General features: G+C 38.9%; 1 protein-coding gene across 3 annotated transcripts in view; it reads right to left on the bottom strand.

Annotated features, from left to right (window-relative positions):
• LOC110108624 (probable glucomannan 4-beta-mannosyltransferase 9) overlaps positions 1 to 14,134 on the bottom strand; it is a 72,533-nt gene extending 58,399 nt beyond the window's left edge. For 2 of the 3 annotated variants that reach the window (XM_020839341.2, XM_028692376.1), the window contains exons 1-3: positions 14,002 to 14,133; positions 13,465 to 13,853; positions 13,207 to 13,305 (exon numbers count right to left, since the gene is read on the bottom strand). In XM_020839341.2, coding sequence (XP_020695000.1) covers positions 13,207 to 13,305; positions 13,465 to 13,853; positions 14,002 to 14,011 — 498 coding nt within the window. In that variant the 5' untranslated portion in view covers positions 14,012 to 14,133. Of the gene's footprint in view, positions 1 to 13,206; positions 13,306 to 13,464; positions 13,886 to 14,001 lie in introns of all 3 variants that reach the window. The other variant, XM_020839343.2, reaches the window with a different exon arrangement.
• Between the last annotated feature and the right edge of the window lie 3,527 nt (positions 14,135 to 17,661).

Below are 17,661 nucleotides of genomic sequence, written 5' to 3'. Positions count from 1 at the left end.
CCGGACAGCTATTGTACGTTTGACGACGCTTTTAGGAGTAAGAGGTCTTATGAAATTTTGAATCCCGCCAACTATGTGTCAATGCCCGAAAAACGTGGCATTTTCTAATTTGGACTTAATCCCAGCAAGGCCGGCCGGCTTAGAAGGGTAGAGGCAAGAGTTTAATTTCAATAATCTGAATTAATTTCAGATTATGAAAATGCAAATTAAGGAGGGGAGCGTTCATTTATATCGAAAAATCTTGGGAAATTTTGGAGACAGGCATTGATGGCAATTGGAACAAGCTAAAAGGATTTTCCAACCGTATGATGAGGAGGCACCGGAAGAGGATCAGCAGGCAGAGGAGGAGAGGGGGAGATTAGTGTGTATATAAATCAATTGTTCCCGCATTATGGAGGATGCCACCTAGGTGAGAATTAGTACTCCTCATGCATGAAATTTGAATTGGATTCAATCCAATTTCTTTTCATTTTGGCACTTGCGGCAATTATGGAAATTCGGGAGCTCATTTTAAATTTGAATTTTGAAATTTGAAGAACCAGTGGTGATGACGTGGAGGTAAGTTATGCACCCCTTAGAATATTGAATTTGGATTTAATTTCTAAAGGAGTGTTAGATAATTAGGATCTCTGACCCATTTAGGAAAATATATTTCGATAGGAGTGAATATTAGCATATCCTCTAAATTGAGGAGTCCACGCGAATTGAATGACTCAATAGCCACTATGTCAGAATACTATTTCACGAAGGAATGTGCACATTCACATATAATCTCTAGAGGCAAAAAAGACTGGATGAGTCAGTATAAGGAAGGGAGAGGAAGATCACCCGAACTATAGCATATGTCGAACTCTAAAAATGTTGTGGACACTCACGATAGAACGATGGGCGCACTCTACACGGAGTCCTGTGAGGGAAATCTCCGAAGATCCTGACGAAGAGAAGAGGCTAATCCTTAAGGAGAAGCCAGACTTGAAATGGAGCGAGTCGAGAGTAGGGCTAAGAAGCAAGTCTCGACCTTACATAGGGTGTAAACTCAGATTATAAATTTGATATTTGTGAGAGACTGTAAAGGAAGGGAGGAAGAGAGAATCGAAGGAGAGGCGTAACATACTATGCACGACATAGAGTATAGAGATAACTAAAATCGAATCATCAACGAGCAAGCATAACACCTTAGATAAAGAAGAAGCACAATTCACGGGAATATAACTGAAAATGAAACTGGGGAGTATAATCCTAGAGGGGAGAGAGCAGACAACACCTAACTCCTAAGGAGAAGAAACTAGATGATATCTGTTGCTGATCTCCAGCTGGACGTCTTACCAGGATTTGACGGGTACATTGCGAATTAACCCTCCTCGGGTCTGGACTATGCCATCACCACTATCTCGATTTAAATTTCTACCTAAGAAGATCGATCGCCTGAACTTTGCTACTCTAAACGGTTCAGGTCACGATCACATCTCAAGACACCAATGAATATTAGCATACTTAGCTCAAGTACATTGGGATTACAAACTCTAAGTGATCCAGTTGCGTCCAGTTTGCGCTACGAAGGATGTCGTGATGCGGCTATTATACTATGCGACCGTACTGATTCGAGGAGGTTTTGGGTGAGTAGAAGCATCAAATAAGACATCAGATTGCTCGGTACTTGCGCGCGTAGAGAGCCATATCTTAAATACACACATGTCTCTCAGTGAGACTGTGCTAATAATTCACAGTCAACTATCGAGCGGAGAGTACACTGAGACATGAAATTTATATATAGAGTAGACATCGATCAGAGTTTACTGACACAACCCGGTTGAAATATCCAGGTGGCGAGCCGTCATCTTACCGAGAAGTAGCTGCTCTACGATCCACTCATAATTACTGCCATATATCCATCATTTTTATTCGATGCGCCTTCGAGATTGTTTATTATATATTCGCATTCGTTCAGACATTCGACTTCAGATTCTCTCAGAGAATTGCAAAGGGAAACAATAGACGAGAAGATGCGAGTGGCCGAGCACAGGAGAGAGAATCTTAGATTAAGAAGAGAAAGAAGAAGCCATGATTAGTATTGGAGAGAACATGAGCGAGATGCCGAAAGAATATTAGCAGCAGAGTGAGCATAAAAAATATGCGAGATATGATAGGGGAGAGAAGCGAAGTGTTATCGCATTGTGGAGGGCTCTATAGAGTTGTGGGTTGTGCCTTTGATTCGTAAAATTTTCCGTCATCTTTATTCTATCTGAGGGGGAACGAGATAGAGTACAATTGCACGAGAGAGAAAGGAGGAGAGAGAAGAAGTGAGTTGTACGAATTGAGGTGGACTTAGCGTGTATTGTGCTGGGTTTCGGAGCGACTCGTGAGCTCGAGTTGTGGTTAGATATCTTATTCGTCGTGCCTTCAAGCGCTTTGGGCGCGCGCGCGTTCCGAGTTGAGCGCTTGTCTGTAGGAACGGTCACAAAATGCTTGGTATTCATAGGCCTAACTGTATTTTCGTATTACGTCAAGGCATGATGTCAAGTAGAACACTGCAGTATGTGCACGGCGTTTCGTCGTGGGCTAACATTAAAATGGGAAACAAATTGGTGCTAAGATTGTGGGTCAGGACATATGAGAACACTCTCTTATAATTTTAAATTACAGATTTTGCGACACCCTTAATGGACATTTTTTAGAACTATTTGACCCTCATACCCTCCTTGTGATCTCGCCACATAAATGCTCTGGAACAAACAATTGAGGTTCTTATGCACTCAAAAAAAGGTAGCAGAAATTTGGTTCTTCGTTTTTTTTGAGAGATCATTTCTTATGGTTTTTTTTATTTTTGCTATGGCATGGGGAAGGACTACGATAGATATTCTATATCCAGAACGATCCTAGTCGAGTGTAGCGAAGTCCCAAATACATGGTGCTATCGTACTTATGGCGAGGAAACTTGAAAGAGAGAGCTTGAAAACGAAGGTCACGTAATGAAAATGAGAGAAAAATGGCAATAGCTCGTTTGAGTGTATGTTGTGGAGATTGGAAAAGCACCAACACTATAAGAGGACGCACACTGTGTTGATGGAGAGGCGTGGGTGAGTGAAGACGACCTACACGAAGAGATCATGGGAGAGAGGTATTTCTTCCCACGGTATTGCATCTATGCGACGACATCACTTGATGCGCACCTCAGGGCTCACCATATCTGAGTACATAGAGGCGACTTCTGTCCTCGCGCACGTCTTAAGTTCATCATAATATAATAATTTAATCTCAAATGAGATTTATGTGGTCTGTCCAATAGAGAGAGACCCATGATGCGTACCTCTCTTGAGCGCGATGCACTCTTGGCCAAGTATATGTTGTGCACACACGTTATCATGGTTGTTGTGATTAGTAGAGTTGGAGAGCTTCCCTACTGTAGCTCATGAGGAGTGGCTAACACTTATGGGATTTAGTTATCCTTCATATTTATAGATGGCTGAGATAGCGTCTGAGTTATAGATGCCCTCCTCTCTCTTATAAGAGGGAGACGTAATGGACATATCGATGTATTAGAACAGAGATTATCACTATCTCAATCCGCGCTAGTGAGTTCTTGTCCTCTATTATTTGCATGCGTGACGATATTTATATTTTTTGCGCATGTAGTTCGCTCTTTTCTTGGTGTAGGTGATATATGTTGAGTCTCCCTATAGCTTAGAGGTCGTAATAAGTATACAATCCCATTACACCTCTACCTCTTCGTGCCTAAAGCCCACTAGTCGAATAGGGGCTCAACTCCCTTACCAGCGAAAACTTGTATTCGAGTGATTTTCTTTTTCCTATCCTTCTTTCGACACCACACTTCAGCTTGGGACACGCCCGAGTTAAGGCGATGCTATGTTGCCATCATCTTTATACCAGTACTATCAGCGCACGGTGATCGTATCATATATAACTATCTGTGCGCGCCGACCTTATGAGTGCGTCCGCACCTCCCACATACCACGCTTCTGATCTAATCCTAGGGGCCAAAGAAGCAAAATGACCACTACATATCCTTACTAGAAAGAGTCCGAGCTAAAATCTGAACCCTCGATCGTGAGCGGGCCTAATGGAAGCATGCCAATCCTTCACACTCTACCACAGTGGTCAATTGAGTCTAGCCAATCAATTAAGTTCATTGCATTTTCTATAATACTCCATGTGTAGAATGAGGTGCCATAATTTCAAAATTTCAATATCAAATTAATTGTGACACATTTTGCAATTTCATTCTCACTATACAATTAAAGAGATTCTAAGAGTATTTAGAGGAGGCTTCCATTATAATCTCACTATCCATATTCACACGTTTGCACAAGTGAGAAAGACTACTGATTGTGACCTTAATTTTATCATTCGAGGTCCTAATCAAAAGTGCATATGATAGGAGAAGACCATGTATAAGTGACTTCAAGAACCGAGACCGGTGTGAGTGGAGGGGGATGGAGAGATGGCTAGCTTAAGGCACTTTGCCCTCGAGTAGAGCATCAAGAATCTGGTTCGAGAGAAAAATAAGCGATGTGTCCAATAGAGGGCAATATGCTCTAATGCGAGGCAGCGAGTTGGACTACGTGAGAGAGTATTCTAGTTCTAATCGAGATGAGCGATTAATGCTTGAGGCGACACGCTTCAAAGTGTACAGACTTTTTTGCAACTTTGAAATCTATCAGAGCCTAGAGGAATCCATAAATCGGAGACAGAGTAGAACTAGAAAGAAATGTTATACGAAATGAGAATACGATCGAAAAATAAATGAGGCGCGAGGAGGAGCTTAATTATACTTAATGTGCGCGAGCTAGCCATTAAATGGGAGTCAAAATTGCACTTATTTAGATTGAGTGAAACTAGGAATGGAGATGTTGCCATAGAGGGTCGTGGTCCCCTAAATCAACGTGAGGGAATACGAGAGAATATGGCGTACCACAACTCACTTAGATAGTGGTGAAGAAGGATGCACGCGAGCTGCGGTACAGATTGAAACTCATTGCGAGGACGTAGATCTATATTTGCGAATAATATTATATTTATATAGTAATTAGAATGGAATCGTATTTTCCTAAAAAGAATGTAGGTTTATTTCAGAAAGAATTAAAAATTCAATTTCCCAATTGATAAGATATGAGCCACTTAGGAAAGTAATGATGGTGAAATGAATTGGAAATTAAACAAGAGCATCTTGGGTTGGACCCGCGACCAGGTGGGCTGTGTAGGGGAAACATGGCCACGATGGGCTGGGTTTTGAGGGGTTGTAAGCCTGGCCGATTGAGTGGGGGAAAAAACTCTTGGCCGAACTGGGTTGGTGGGGAGTGGTCTACGGTGGAGGTGGGGGAAAGAAGGGTTGGTGGTTTAGGGAAATAAGGAAAAACAACAACAACAGAAAAAAGAGATAACACCGATCGGCGAGCTTGAACTCTTCCAAAGACTGATGGGTATAGCGTTGCCCTTGCCACCAGGGAACTTCAAGCCACGAGCCTAGACCCATCCTGCAAAGTTGGTGTAACTCTGATCCCCGTCGCCCTACTAGGAATCCTAACCCAAGTCTCTCAAAAAGAACACCAATTTTTTTAATAATCCACTGTCATTGTCTCATCACGAAGAGTCAATGAACTTCTATAGGCATATAAGGCTTTAAAAGAAAATAAAGACAAATTTGCTCTTGGGCTCTTACATAAGACAAGACCCTTAATAAGGGTAAAAATGAAAAATATATAATTTAAATAAAAAATACAATTAATAAACTAAGACAAAATAAAGGGATCATTCGACGCATGACAATCTTTTGTCTCTGTGCTTTGATTACATGTCACCATCGAATGTCCGGCATTCATTCTCCCAGGGTGGAAGAGCTCGATCTTCGTCGAGTTCGCACCCCGGCAACCATGCTACTGGATACCAAACTGATGCCAGGAACGAAAACGGTCGTAGGTGGTAGGTGGAGCTAATAGGCCGACTACGGAAGGAGTGGGCACGGTTTATGTTGGACGAGCAAACCGGCTTTTTTTGGAGGAAGTTCAAGTTTCAAAATTTTGAATATTTGAAATAAGCTATGGGAGAATCAAATTCAAATGTTGAATTAATTTAGCCATTAGAGGTGAGAGTAATTTGGTGGATGGATGGCTTATATTTGGGAGGCATTAATGGACCTCATTAATTAGATGAGAAAAGAATAAGTTGGGCGCTACAATAATGGAGGGAATAAAAAATGGGAGATTGGAGATGTTAAATCTGAATATAAATTTCAGATTTATATATGGATTGATAACATTTTCTTAAAATAGATGTTGAGGTTATTCCTGAATTGAAATTTAATTATTATCTCAAAGATCATTGAATTTGAATTCAGAAGAATAATTTTTCAAAATAAGATATGAGCTAATTTAGGAAGTATGATGGTGAAATGAATTAGAAATCAAGAGCAAACTTGACGGAATTTTCCAAGTGGAAATTGCTGTCCGGGAAGTTCCAACCAGCCATAGTGCTGCCCGAACCTGCTCCTGTTTGCTGACCAAAAATCCCTCACGTGCTGTCCAAGACATTTCTAACCTCAAAGGTTGTTGTCCGAAGTTTTCAAGGGTTCAAAATTATTGGCTAAGCTTTCCTAGTGACCACCCAAACATCTGTAGTTGCTGTCCAGCCATCCTAGCAGAGTTCCTACGGCTGTCTTGCTGTTCAGAGGGTCTCTGATTGCCGTCCAGAAGGTTCCCCAAACCTTGTATTGCTGCCCACTTCTTCCCCAAACCGTGTCCAAGCCTTGATGTGCTGATTACTCGTCATCCAGTGCCTTGTGATCAAACCGGAAGCTTCGTAATCTCTCGTATTTGGGTAAACTCTTTCCCCGACTCTTTTACCTTCGTAGTGCTTCTCAATTGTGGTATAGTAAATCATGACGACCAAGTTGACGCTTCTCCGCTAAAGCCTAGTAATTAGAAGAGTTGTGTGAGGGATCTTTCATATCCTAATCTTATTGTTAGTATTGGAATTTATTGCTGGAACGATCCATGTAGGCAATATCGAATTAAATTGGCTATCTTTTTGAACTTAACTTTTATTCATGTGATTTAACCTAAGCTAAGTGCCACTTAATATTTATCTTACCGTTCAATTACGCATAAGATCTTGCTTATTATTGTGCTCTCAAAATTAAGCGTACAAATTCATTATGAAATTCATCTTTGCATGGATTGTATCACATCATCTTGGAGGGTTTAGGGTTTAGGGTTTAGGGTTTAGGGTTTTAGGGTTTAGGGTTTAGGGTTTAGGGTTTAGATCCTTGAGTGCCACCAGATTAGCATCGCTAAGTCTCACCTTAAAGGTCGAGCTCTTCAATTTTGGATAAAATTGGAAGATCATAAAGAGTCTCGCGGTGAGTACCTTACTTGGAAAGACATGAGACGAGAACTTAATTTGAAATACCGACCCTCTACTAGTGGCAGTCATCTAGGGCATCACCTTACCTCTTTTGTTGGGACAACCCGTGGACCTTACTATGGTCAAGACCACCCACCCATTAGTAACATCCGGTTTGCTGCCCCACCCTATAGGTCTTCACCTAACCTTGATGGCCGATCCTCTAGTGGGTCTTCTGTTGGACCAATCTCTTATGACTCCCCACTTGGACCTACTACTAGCCATCCCAGTCAACCTTTAGTCTCCTCAATCCTTGACCCTGCAAGCGTAATTTTAATAGAGAAATGCTTTAAAAGAAAAAGGTCTCCTGAACCTGAAGCTGAGTGCATCCATTTCGTGGATGCTAATGATATCAATGATAATGAAGCATTCTTTGAGGATGAGATTGAAGTGATTACATTAGACTCCCTACGTGATGTAAATCCTAATTTAGGAGATCTAGAATCCTCAAACCTTGATATCTTAGCCCATCCTGATCCTAATCTCATAATGGATATCCCTTTGGATAAGGTCTGCCGGGAAGATATTAATTTGATCTCGAACGACACTGATCTGACCTTGAACCCTGTGGAATTAAATTTGGAAGATCCTGATTTAGTTGTAACACCTATTGAGATGACTCCAAATAATTCTGATGATTCTGATTTAATTTTGGATAATTCTAATTTAATTCTGGATAATTCTGATGGCGACTTAAATAATCTCGAGTTAGAAGTAAGTCAATCGAATTTATCACCTGATTTAAGTGAAACGGAACCCATGGGTCTTAGGGTTGCAACCAAACCTAAGTCTCTTTCAGAAAACAGTACTTTGAGTCTGAAAGTTTTTTAGCCTGATTTGAGCAATGAGCCCCCTCTTGTTTCATTAGAGTCTAACTTTAGAGCTGCTCAATTGGATTTATATTTGGCCGAGTATGTCATTCCTGATTCATACATTTTGCCCGTTATAGCCTCGTCCTATCAGGATAAGGACCACTTCTATCCTAGTTGGATGAATTTATTAGATGACACTACCCCCACTAGGAGACTGCTGTCGACCATAACTGAAACCACCTATAGAAGTGCCCTGGTAGCTAAGAGTGTTTTCATTCTCCCCCTACCCCAGTTCCCTTAGACCGAACACTTTAAAACCCCTCTTTTTTTGTGACTTGTCCACTTTTCTAGCTATGTGTTCGTGTGAGTTAGTATGTTGTTGTGTATGTTTTATAGTCTGTTGTCTTCTGAAGTTTTCTTTGTTTAAAATTTGCATGTGAATCCATATAACATTCATCTTGTCTATCAAGTCTCTTGCACCACCTCATGTTCATCTTGTTGAGTCTTGAAACATATGAATTCACATAGCACATGTCGCATTTACATTACATCTACATTTACATTACATCTACGCCTAACTGAATAGAGCAATAATAAGTATAAACTTTATGCTGATTCTAAACGACAATTTAAATCTATTAAAGTTAGTCACTCAGTAATGGTGTGGATTCGTCCGGGAAATTACATGCTAGAAGTGCAGATCATTTAGAATAGTCAATAAAATCTGTAACAACGCTTGCGTGGTGGATTTGCTTGCAGAATTCAACGTTTATTCATTTTCTAACCTTGCCGCAATCTCATGGCCTCTTGTCATTGCTCGCATCGCGCAAGGTACAACCTGCAACCTCAAAATTACATACACGTTAGTACTATTCTAATGCAATGGAAAATTTTGTAAATTAAGGGCTCGTACGCACTTCCATTGAGGTGGGGGAAATTATGTACATTCTTTCATGCAAATGATGAATGCCAATGTACGTTTTTTTAAGTGCAATGAATTAGAAGACCTGCTTATAACAATGTATCACAACAATGATCATGCACATTTTTTCAAGCGAAGTGGGAAGTACTAACATCCCAAACCATACACGAGGTTGCCAAAAAGAACTATGAATGAATTTATAGTGTATAAGTGATAAAACCTACTTGAACACTAACACAATTGAATTAGCGAGTAAAATGCATAAAAAGAATAATTCCAAACATCCTTAAAACATCATATAAGCTATATCAAAAAATAACATAAAATAAGCCCTAACAGTACTTAAATGGGACATACTTGAAGTAGATCACCTATTGGCCCAAACAAATCTTTCTCACTATCTTTAGAACTCTCCTGAACATAAAAACTCTCAAGAACTTTACGAATTGAACATAAAATATGATAATAAACAATGAACCCCTTCTATTTATAGGCGAAGAGATTTATTTCAGAGTGCCGCCACACAAAGATACAAACATATAAAGACAAAAATCATGATATTTTTTAAATATGTAATAACATTCTAACTCTTAACAATACACACAAACAAAATAGAAAATGTTCTTCAAAATTTCAATAACAAGTATTTCAATAACATATGTTCGCAAAAATAATCAAAATCTTGATATTTTTAAATAGTTCACACATTACAACATAACTTTTAAATTCAAAAGTGTGTAGCTGACTCACGATAGATAAAAATGCTCTGAAAAATATGCAACAACTAGAGAAATGTGCACTACCTCGAATAGCAAACAATTGCCTCGAGAAGCATACAATTGCCTCGATAAGCATGCAATTATCTCAAAAAGTATGCAAATATCATGAAATGTGTAATTACTTCAGGAAACATGTCATTATTCTAATAGAATGCCATGTATCATACAAAGCTGTCAAAGAATGTGCAGCTGCATAGAGAAAATATATTAAAAAGAGTTCAGTGTATCATTAATCACAAAAGTGTACTATTCAAATGCATCAAAATAAGCACAAGTACATTATGTGAATGCATAACAGAACATGCAACTATATAATGAGTTATGAAAATGCACTATGCAACGCACAAAAAATCATGCATGTTATCTAAGAGAGAATTTCAAATTATTAAAATAAACACATTTGTCCGTGCTCCAAAGAATGTGCTAAATGCTCGAACTTTACATATAAGAATGTTGCATGAACCAAAAATAATTTAACACCAATTTACTTTGTTCCAAGAATCATGCAATTGTTTCCAAAAAGTGGCCAATTATTTTAAGGCTTCATAAAATTCTCTCTTTCAAAATTAAATTTATCAATATAAATGAATGATGCTCTCAAGCAAGCCACCTTTTCTATAGGATATGGTTGTAAATCCCACACCTCCACCTCATTGGGACTTTACTCGATATAACTTGTTTAAAAAAAAGTGATCTAAACTTTGCACTTGCGGTTCAATACATTATTATGGACTAAGAAGTAAAGGCTCTGCAAAAATTCATAAAGATATTTTATTTTATGTTCATAATAGGCCTTTGAAGCCTCTTATGAAAGAAACTCAATTTAAAATGCAAACTCCCAAGTCACCCTGACTATATAGTAACTCATAAAGCTAATTTACAAATTTGATCCTTTCCTAGCATGCAAGTAGAGTGGACAAGATTTAAGCAGCAAAATGAAAGCATTCAAAATATTAATAATTGTCGTGTTTGAAATCAAATCTCATCCAAAATATTATTGTGTGGCCTAAATTTCTACAAAAATATAAAAATCTCAAAAAAAATTATAAAATATTAAAATGCACGAGAAAATTTATCACCAAAAAACTTAAAGTAATAATCATCCATCCTCAACAATCATTTGTCGAGGGTGATAAATTTAATACTAAACTCTCATCATAAAGAGTCAATATCTTGTTAAACATATCGTTATGTTTACTCTCAAACGATCTCTTGCTAGTGTAGAAGTGGCACATGACCTCTAATTGGTGATTTTACCACTACAAGTAAATTTTTATAATTGTAACTCTCTAATAGAGTGATTTCATAGAAAAATGGCATCATTAAATTATTGTCAAGGATAGGGCTCGTAAGCTCCCTAATAACTTAAAACCCTTGATTAGTGAATCATAAAATACATTTAATAGAGCATAAAAATCTTTTGTCAAATAAGGTCTACTTAAATTCATCCTCTTAAATAAACATCCACCATATATCTATAAAGTCTTATTAGATAATGCAACTCATGACTCCTGACAAGGATCACTCAATCAGGTTGGGTAGACTGCCTCTGCTAATTAATTAGGCTAGGGTCCATAATAATTTGAGACTATAAAATTATGAGATTTTAATATGCTTCGTCATCATCCCCCCTTTCACCATCAACTTTAAGCTAACGCCAATAAATTTCCCTCAAATTAAAATTAAAATTGCTACTACTATACATTAAGACCCTATCTAATGACAGACCTTAATCTAAAGTTCTCTCTCATCATCGAGATGAGTATTTAACAATAGGGACTCGCGTATATGAAAAACTTGGAACTAAATCATAAAATTATCATAAAACGAAAATATCTGGGTAGAGTCTTATCTGTAATCTTATCTCTCTTATAAAAATACAACTCAAAAAATTAAGCTCTCTCAAAGCCCTCAAGTGACTACATTATTGAAATTTTTTAGGCAGACAATATAAAATGACTATTTAATAGACATAACATCACATTGAATAAAAAAATAATTTCAAAAAGAAAAACCGTGCAGCATTGAGGAAGCTCTTATATAAAGCACAAAGTTTGCTAATCTATCTTATTAGTCAATTTGAATATGTCCTTAACAATGACCATGATAATGATATTGCTTTGCAGGAGGTGATATGAACATTAAGAAAGTTTGATGTTATAGGTCATGTGTGAACATCTATTGGCTACAACTCAGGGCTAGAGTGTCAGTTTTTATAACTTATGTTTAAATTTCTATACACAAGAAGCACCATTAGCTGCATATACTAAAAATTTATATCCAATCAAAAATAAATATCCATAAGAGATTTCAGATGAAATAACTCTATTGGTGAAGCCTAAGAATGATCATAAAAAAATATAGAAGGCTTTTAAAAGATGAGAAGGATGCGATGCAACATAGGTGTGGTTGATGTGGAGCAATAGGTCATAATAGAGTTACTTTTAGGTCAAGTAACTCTTGCCTTCATAACAATCTGTACTTTACTCTTCTCATTATTGTAAGAATATTGTAATTGCTTTGACATAATATAATGCTTAGAAGTAATGTCAAAAATTGGTTGCACAATGATATAATATGCTCGCCATTATTATGTTTCATGGATTCTTACATTTTATCTATTTTAATTGCACTATGTTGTATTAACCTTGCATTATGCACTATTTATTGTGACGTGCTATGGTTGATTACATTTTGTTGTATCTATAATATATTGTATTATACATATTTTAATTACACTATGTTGTATAGGTTTATATTCTGCTCTATTTAAGTTGTCAAAATACACTATATTGTATATATCCTTGATAAACCTACTCGAACAATGTTCAAACCTTTTTAGAGACTTATTCAAATCCTATTTGGGCCTTGTTTGAACCTATCTTCAAATAAGAATACAATGTTCAAATTTTGCTCAAATATGATTCCAACCTTGATCAAACTTTATTTAAATCTTGTGAGAACCTATGACATTTGAGAGGAACTTCAAATAAATACTATGCAGTTAAAAACGAAAGTATTTTAGTATTAAATGATCTTTCAAACATATTTTTATAAGAAAACAAACGAATGACGCAGTTTATTATATTTTTCGCTAAAGCCAAAACTTCCTAAATAAAAAGTTGGTTTCATAAATCATAGGAATCCCCGTCCCTGTTATTAACTAAAGGGCATTTTATTTTCACAAAAATTTACTAATAAAAATGACAAAACAGATTCCCACAAAAAAACGAAAATACGAAAGCAAATTGATAGCGAATAAAAGGAGAAGTTGGACCTTAATGAAAGGATCCGTGGAATCATCGAGAATTTGAATGATAATTCGATCGGAGGGCCATTCGAGATCACACGCGGCTCCGATTGATTTCTGGTACACCTGACATTCGGCAATTTCAGATCAGAAGAAACGGATTCAACGGAATTCCATTCAAGGGAGTAAAGTCACTAGTTCAGATGGTCTAAAGCCTGAAGAATCCAACGAATCCTGGAAGTGGGCTGGGAATGGAAATGAGTGGAAGGACTTAGAATGGGGAACCTCTTTTTCGTTGTACATGGGGATCTGAACAAGCACCATCGGGAAAAAAGAGGACTGCTGCTGATGGTTCCCGTTTTCCATTCCCATTTCTTCATCGGTGGCTGAGACGAGGGTGAGGGGTTGCCATCGGTGGACGCGATCGGGGCTGCGGCGGGCTAGTTTGACAAAGAGGCTGATGACGCCCATTGATAGCTTCTCGACGAGCATCATGACCGACATCACTAGGCAGAGCAGAACCGCCACCCTCACCACCGGCACCACCAACAACGACCTCATCCAGCCCCATCCCCTTCCAATCAGAGCTCTCGCCGATGCTGTTGACGAAAGCAGCAATTCCAATGCCTCAGCAATAGACGCGGCCTGCAGAGGCATTCGCTGCCCCCCTGCATCTGCATTGCTTGGTAAGTTAGCGTCTTGTTCCCTAATTTTCCCCCCAAAAAAAAGTTAGCGCCATTAAAAAAGTTGGAAATTGGAAAAGAGAAGAAAAAAAAAAAAAGAATAAAGCAGCTCATTGGCCATTGCGCCATTAAATAGTACCTTGAAACATTCTCTCACTTTTATCTTTCAGATAACAGAGCTCGTCGGCGATGCTCTTCGACTTCCCATGGCCACAGCCCACGATGATCCATTTAGGCGGTTCAGGAACGTATTTTTGGTGGGACAACAAAAGGTACTGTCTTACGATACAAATTACAGTAAATAGTTTTAACAATCAATACACTGTAGGTGCCGCCTAAAATCAATGCCATTTCGTGAACGATTTATTTTATTTTTTTTATAACTAATCTGCAATAATAGAGTAGCCATTTGAAATGAAATTGAAATTGAAATTGAAAATGAAATTGCAATTGCAATAATAGTGTTGCCCGACATTAGAAATTAAATTGATAATAACAGCTTAAAAAGATTTAGGCTTCAGTTGTAGCAGCTCTAGCCACCCCAAATTGAAAAATACTTTTTTTTAATCATAGTGAAATATTATTTTATTTTTTAGAAACCTTTCAATTGATATCATGTCAAACGTTGACCAAAATTTTATACATAAATGTTGCTTACTGTTTACTTGAGTATCTTTGAGACTTTGAGCATTTTATTTCATAAATAAAATGAGCATTAAAAAAGCCACCCAAAGGGACTCTTGGAGACCATTTGAGTCGACTACATCTATTTGCATAAATAGATATAGAATTATTATCGTAAAACTATATTTTCTTGCAATTGATGAAGGTATTATTGCATCCTAGAATATTTGCAGCAGTAGAGAAATATAAAATTTAATGTCTTAACTTTGTACGAATATCTTGAAATGTCTGTTTAGTTGGCAAAATCATACTCTGTGGGCGACAGAGGTCGAAAAGATCATAGTATGTTGACAGTGGTCGGAAGGACAGTTGTCGGCATGAGACAGAGGCCAAAAAGACCATTATCTAGCGATGTAGATCAGAAGGATCGTAGTAAGCGACGGGGGTCAGAAGGACCATAGTCGGCAGAAGTCAGAGAGACCGTTGTTTAGCGATGGAGGTCAGAAGGACTGTAGTCAACAGGAGACAGCGGCAAGAAATATCGTTGTCTGGCGATGGAGGTCAGAAGCACCGTAGTGGGCGATAGAGGTCGGAAGGACTGTAGTCGATAAGAGGTAGGAGACCATTGACTACCAATGGAGGTCGGAAGGACCGTAGTAGGCGACAAGGGTCGGAAGGATTGTAGTCGGTAGGAAACATGGGTCAGAAAGATAGTTGTTTGGTGAAGGAGGATCGAAGGACCGTTATAGGCGACGAAGGTCGGAAGGACCGTTGTCGGCAGGTTACATGGGTCAGAAAAGACTGTTCTCTATAAATGGAGGTCGGAAGGACAGTGGTAGGCGATGAAGGTCACAAGGACTATAGTCGGCGGGAGATAGGAGTCAGAAGACTGTTGTCTTGTTATGGAGGTCAAAAAGACTTTAGTAGGCGACGAAGGTTAGAAGGGTCGTAGTCGGTAGGAGATAGGGGTCAGAAAGACCGTTGTCTAATGATGGATGTCAGAATGATCATTGTCTGGCGAGCGAGGTCAAAAGGACCATAGTCAGTGATGAAGGTCGGAAGGATCATTACAGGCGATGGAGGTCGGAAGGACCATAGTAGGCAGGACACATGGATCAGAAAGATCGTTGTCTTAAGGCGATGGTCTGGGGGAAGTTCAGGCATTATTCGGTGGTCTGGCGGAACTCTAGCATCAGGGGGTGGTCCGGCGGAACTCAAGCATTGGGTGGTGGTCTGGTGGAACTTTGGTGTTAAAGTCTGGCGACAGTCAGCGACTGAGCGGTGGTCTGACAAAAGTAGGGTTGAAGTCCAGCAGGGGTCAGTGACCAGGCGGTAGTCTGACGATGATCGGTCAGAAGTCCGACAGTGGTAGGCGGCCGGGTGGAAATCTGGGGCGGTCGGTGTATGGGTGGTGGTCCCATGACAACAGAGCTGGAGTCCGATGGATTTCGGTGGTCGGACCGAAGTTCGATAACGATCAGCTGCCGGGTGGAAGTCTGGCGGTGTCGGCGTCCAGGCAGTGGTCTGACGATGATCGGACCGAAGTCTAATAGCAGTCAGCGACTGGGTGGAAGTATGGTGGTTGTCGGTGGCCGGGCGATGGTTTAACAACTATTGGGTTGAAGTCTGGCGGCAGTCGGCGGCATGACGGTAGTCTGACGATGGTCGGGCTGAAGTCCGGTGGCAGTACCTACACCTACAGGAAAAACGCCAAAATCCGGTTAGAACCGCCGGTATTGGGCATTTTTCCTGTAGTGGGTAGGCGGTCGGGTGGAAGTCCGGCGGCGATCGGCATCCAGGTAGTGTTCTGACAGCAATCAAACTGAAGTCTGGCGGCAGTTGGCGACTGGGCGGTGGTCCGACAACTATCGGGTTGAAGTCCGGCAACAGTCTGCGGCCATGTGGAAGTCTATCGATGGTCGGGCTAAAGTTTTTGCGGCGGTCAGCAACCTAGTTGAAGTCCTATGGCGGTCGACGGCCGGGCGGTGGTATTGGAACTCTTGAGGCTTCAGAGCTCTTTCCAATCTCTCTCTCTCCAATCTCTAGCCCCCTCCCCATCCTCATATAGAGGGTGGGGGTCTGTTTATAGATTTTCATGAGTGGCACACCCCATAAATATAGAGAAGATCCACTGAATGGCTCGTATTGATTCCCCCGATCATATAGAGTTTTTCAGCTATTCAATTGCCTTAACAATGTCAGAATTTAGCTATCTTATGCTAGTTGGATTCATCTCGTCGATCCACTCGATTTGAATATAAGAATGCCATATTTGGATGTCATTTTGTCATCCAAAGAATGCGGTTTGGGCCCCCGATTCAGACCCATTTGGGCTTGGGTTTAATCGATTTTGGTATCGTTAGGTTCGTCTCTTTGAGATGTTCAGTTTGACTATAAGTTTGCTGAAATTGGAATTCATATAATCCCAAATTTAATTTTGAAAGTTTACGACTTGAATATGCCTCGAGATTCATGCTCGATCAAAACAATTTTCGATGACGTGTGAGGTATCATAAATTTTTTCTTTTGAAAAATTTGAATAATATTTTTTTATAGTTATCACAATCTAATAGAGGTAAAAATTAATGCTTCTTATCACATAAATTTATGAAAAATAGCAAAAAATTAATATCTAATGATATTATTATAATTAAAAATAATAATAATAAAAGAGCTCCTACAAATTGGCCCTTAGTTGATAAAAATATCAGAATTTAGTATCAATAGTTTGAAATTGAATCCCAATTCAACGTGGGCTTTGACAATATATTTCATAATAACAATTATTATTATTATTATTATTATGAACTAGAAAATTTATAATGATGGAGTTATGTGTCCAAATTTCTAACTATATATGAATATCCAACATACAAATAAATACATGAAAAGAGTAGAGCGATCCTAAATTTTTTACGTGGAAAATAACAAAAAAAAAACAACAACTAAGACTAGACCAGTTGAAATGATTTCACTATATGAGCATTGGTTATGAAAGGTGGTTGATCCCCTAATTTGAAAGCAACAAGATTATGGGAGTATGTTGAAAATGCCACAAGCCTTTATAGCATGAAAGGCATTTAGACGATCAAGGTTGAGTGATAGTGCTCCGACAATGTTGGTCAAGAGGAGATGATCTAATAATAGTGATTGGGTGGAAGCATTCAAATGGTAA

Source organism: Dendrobium catenatum, unplaced genomic scaffold (assembly GCF_001605985.2).
Source record: "Dendrobium catenatum unplaced genomic scaffold, ASM160598v2 original_scaffold_185271, whole genome shotgun sequence".
Lineage (NCBI taxonomy): Eukaryota > Viridiplantae > Streptophyta > Magnoliopsida > Asparagales > Orchidaceae > Dendrobium > Dendrobium catenatum.
The sequence above is the reverse complement of the archived record's forward strand: the minus strand, read 5'-3'. Positions and strand labels throughout refer to the sequence as shown.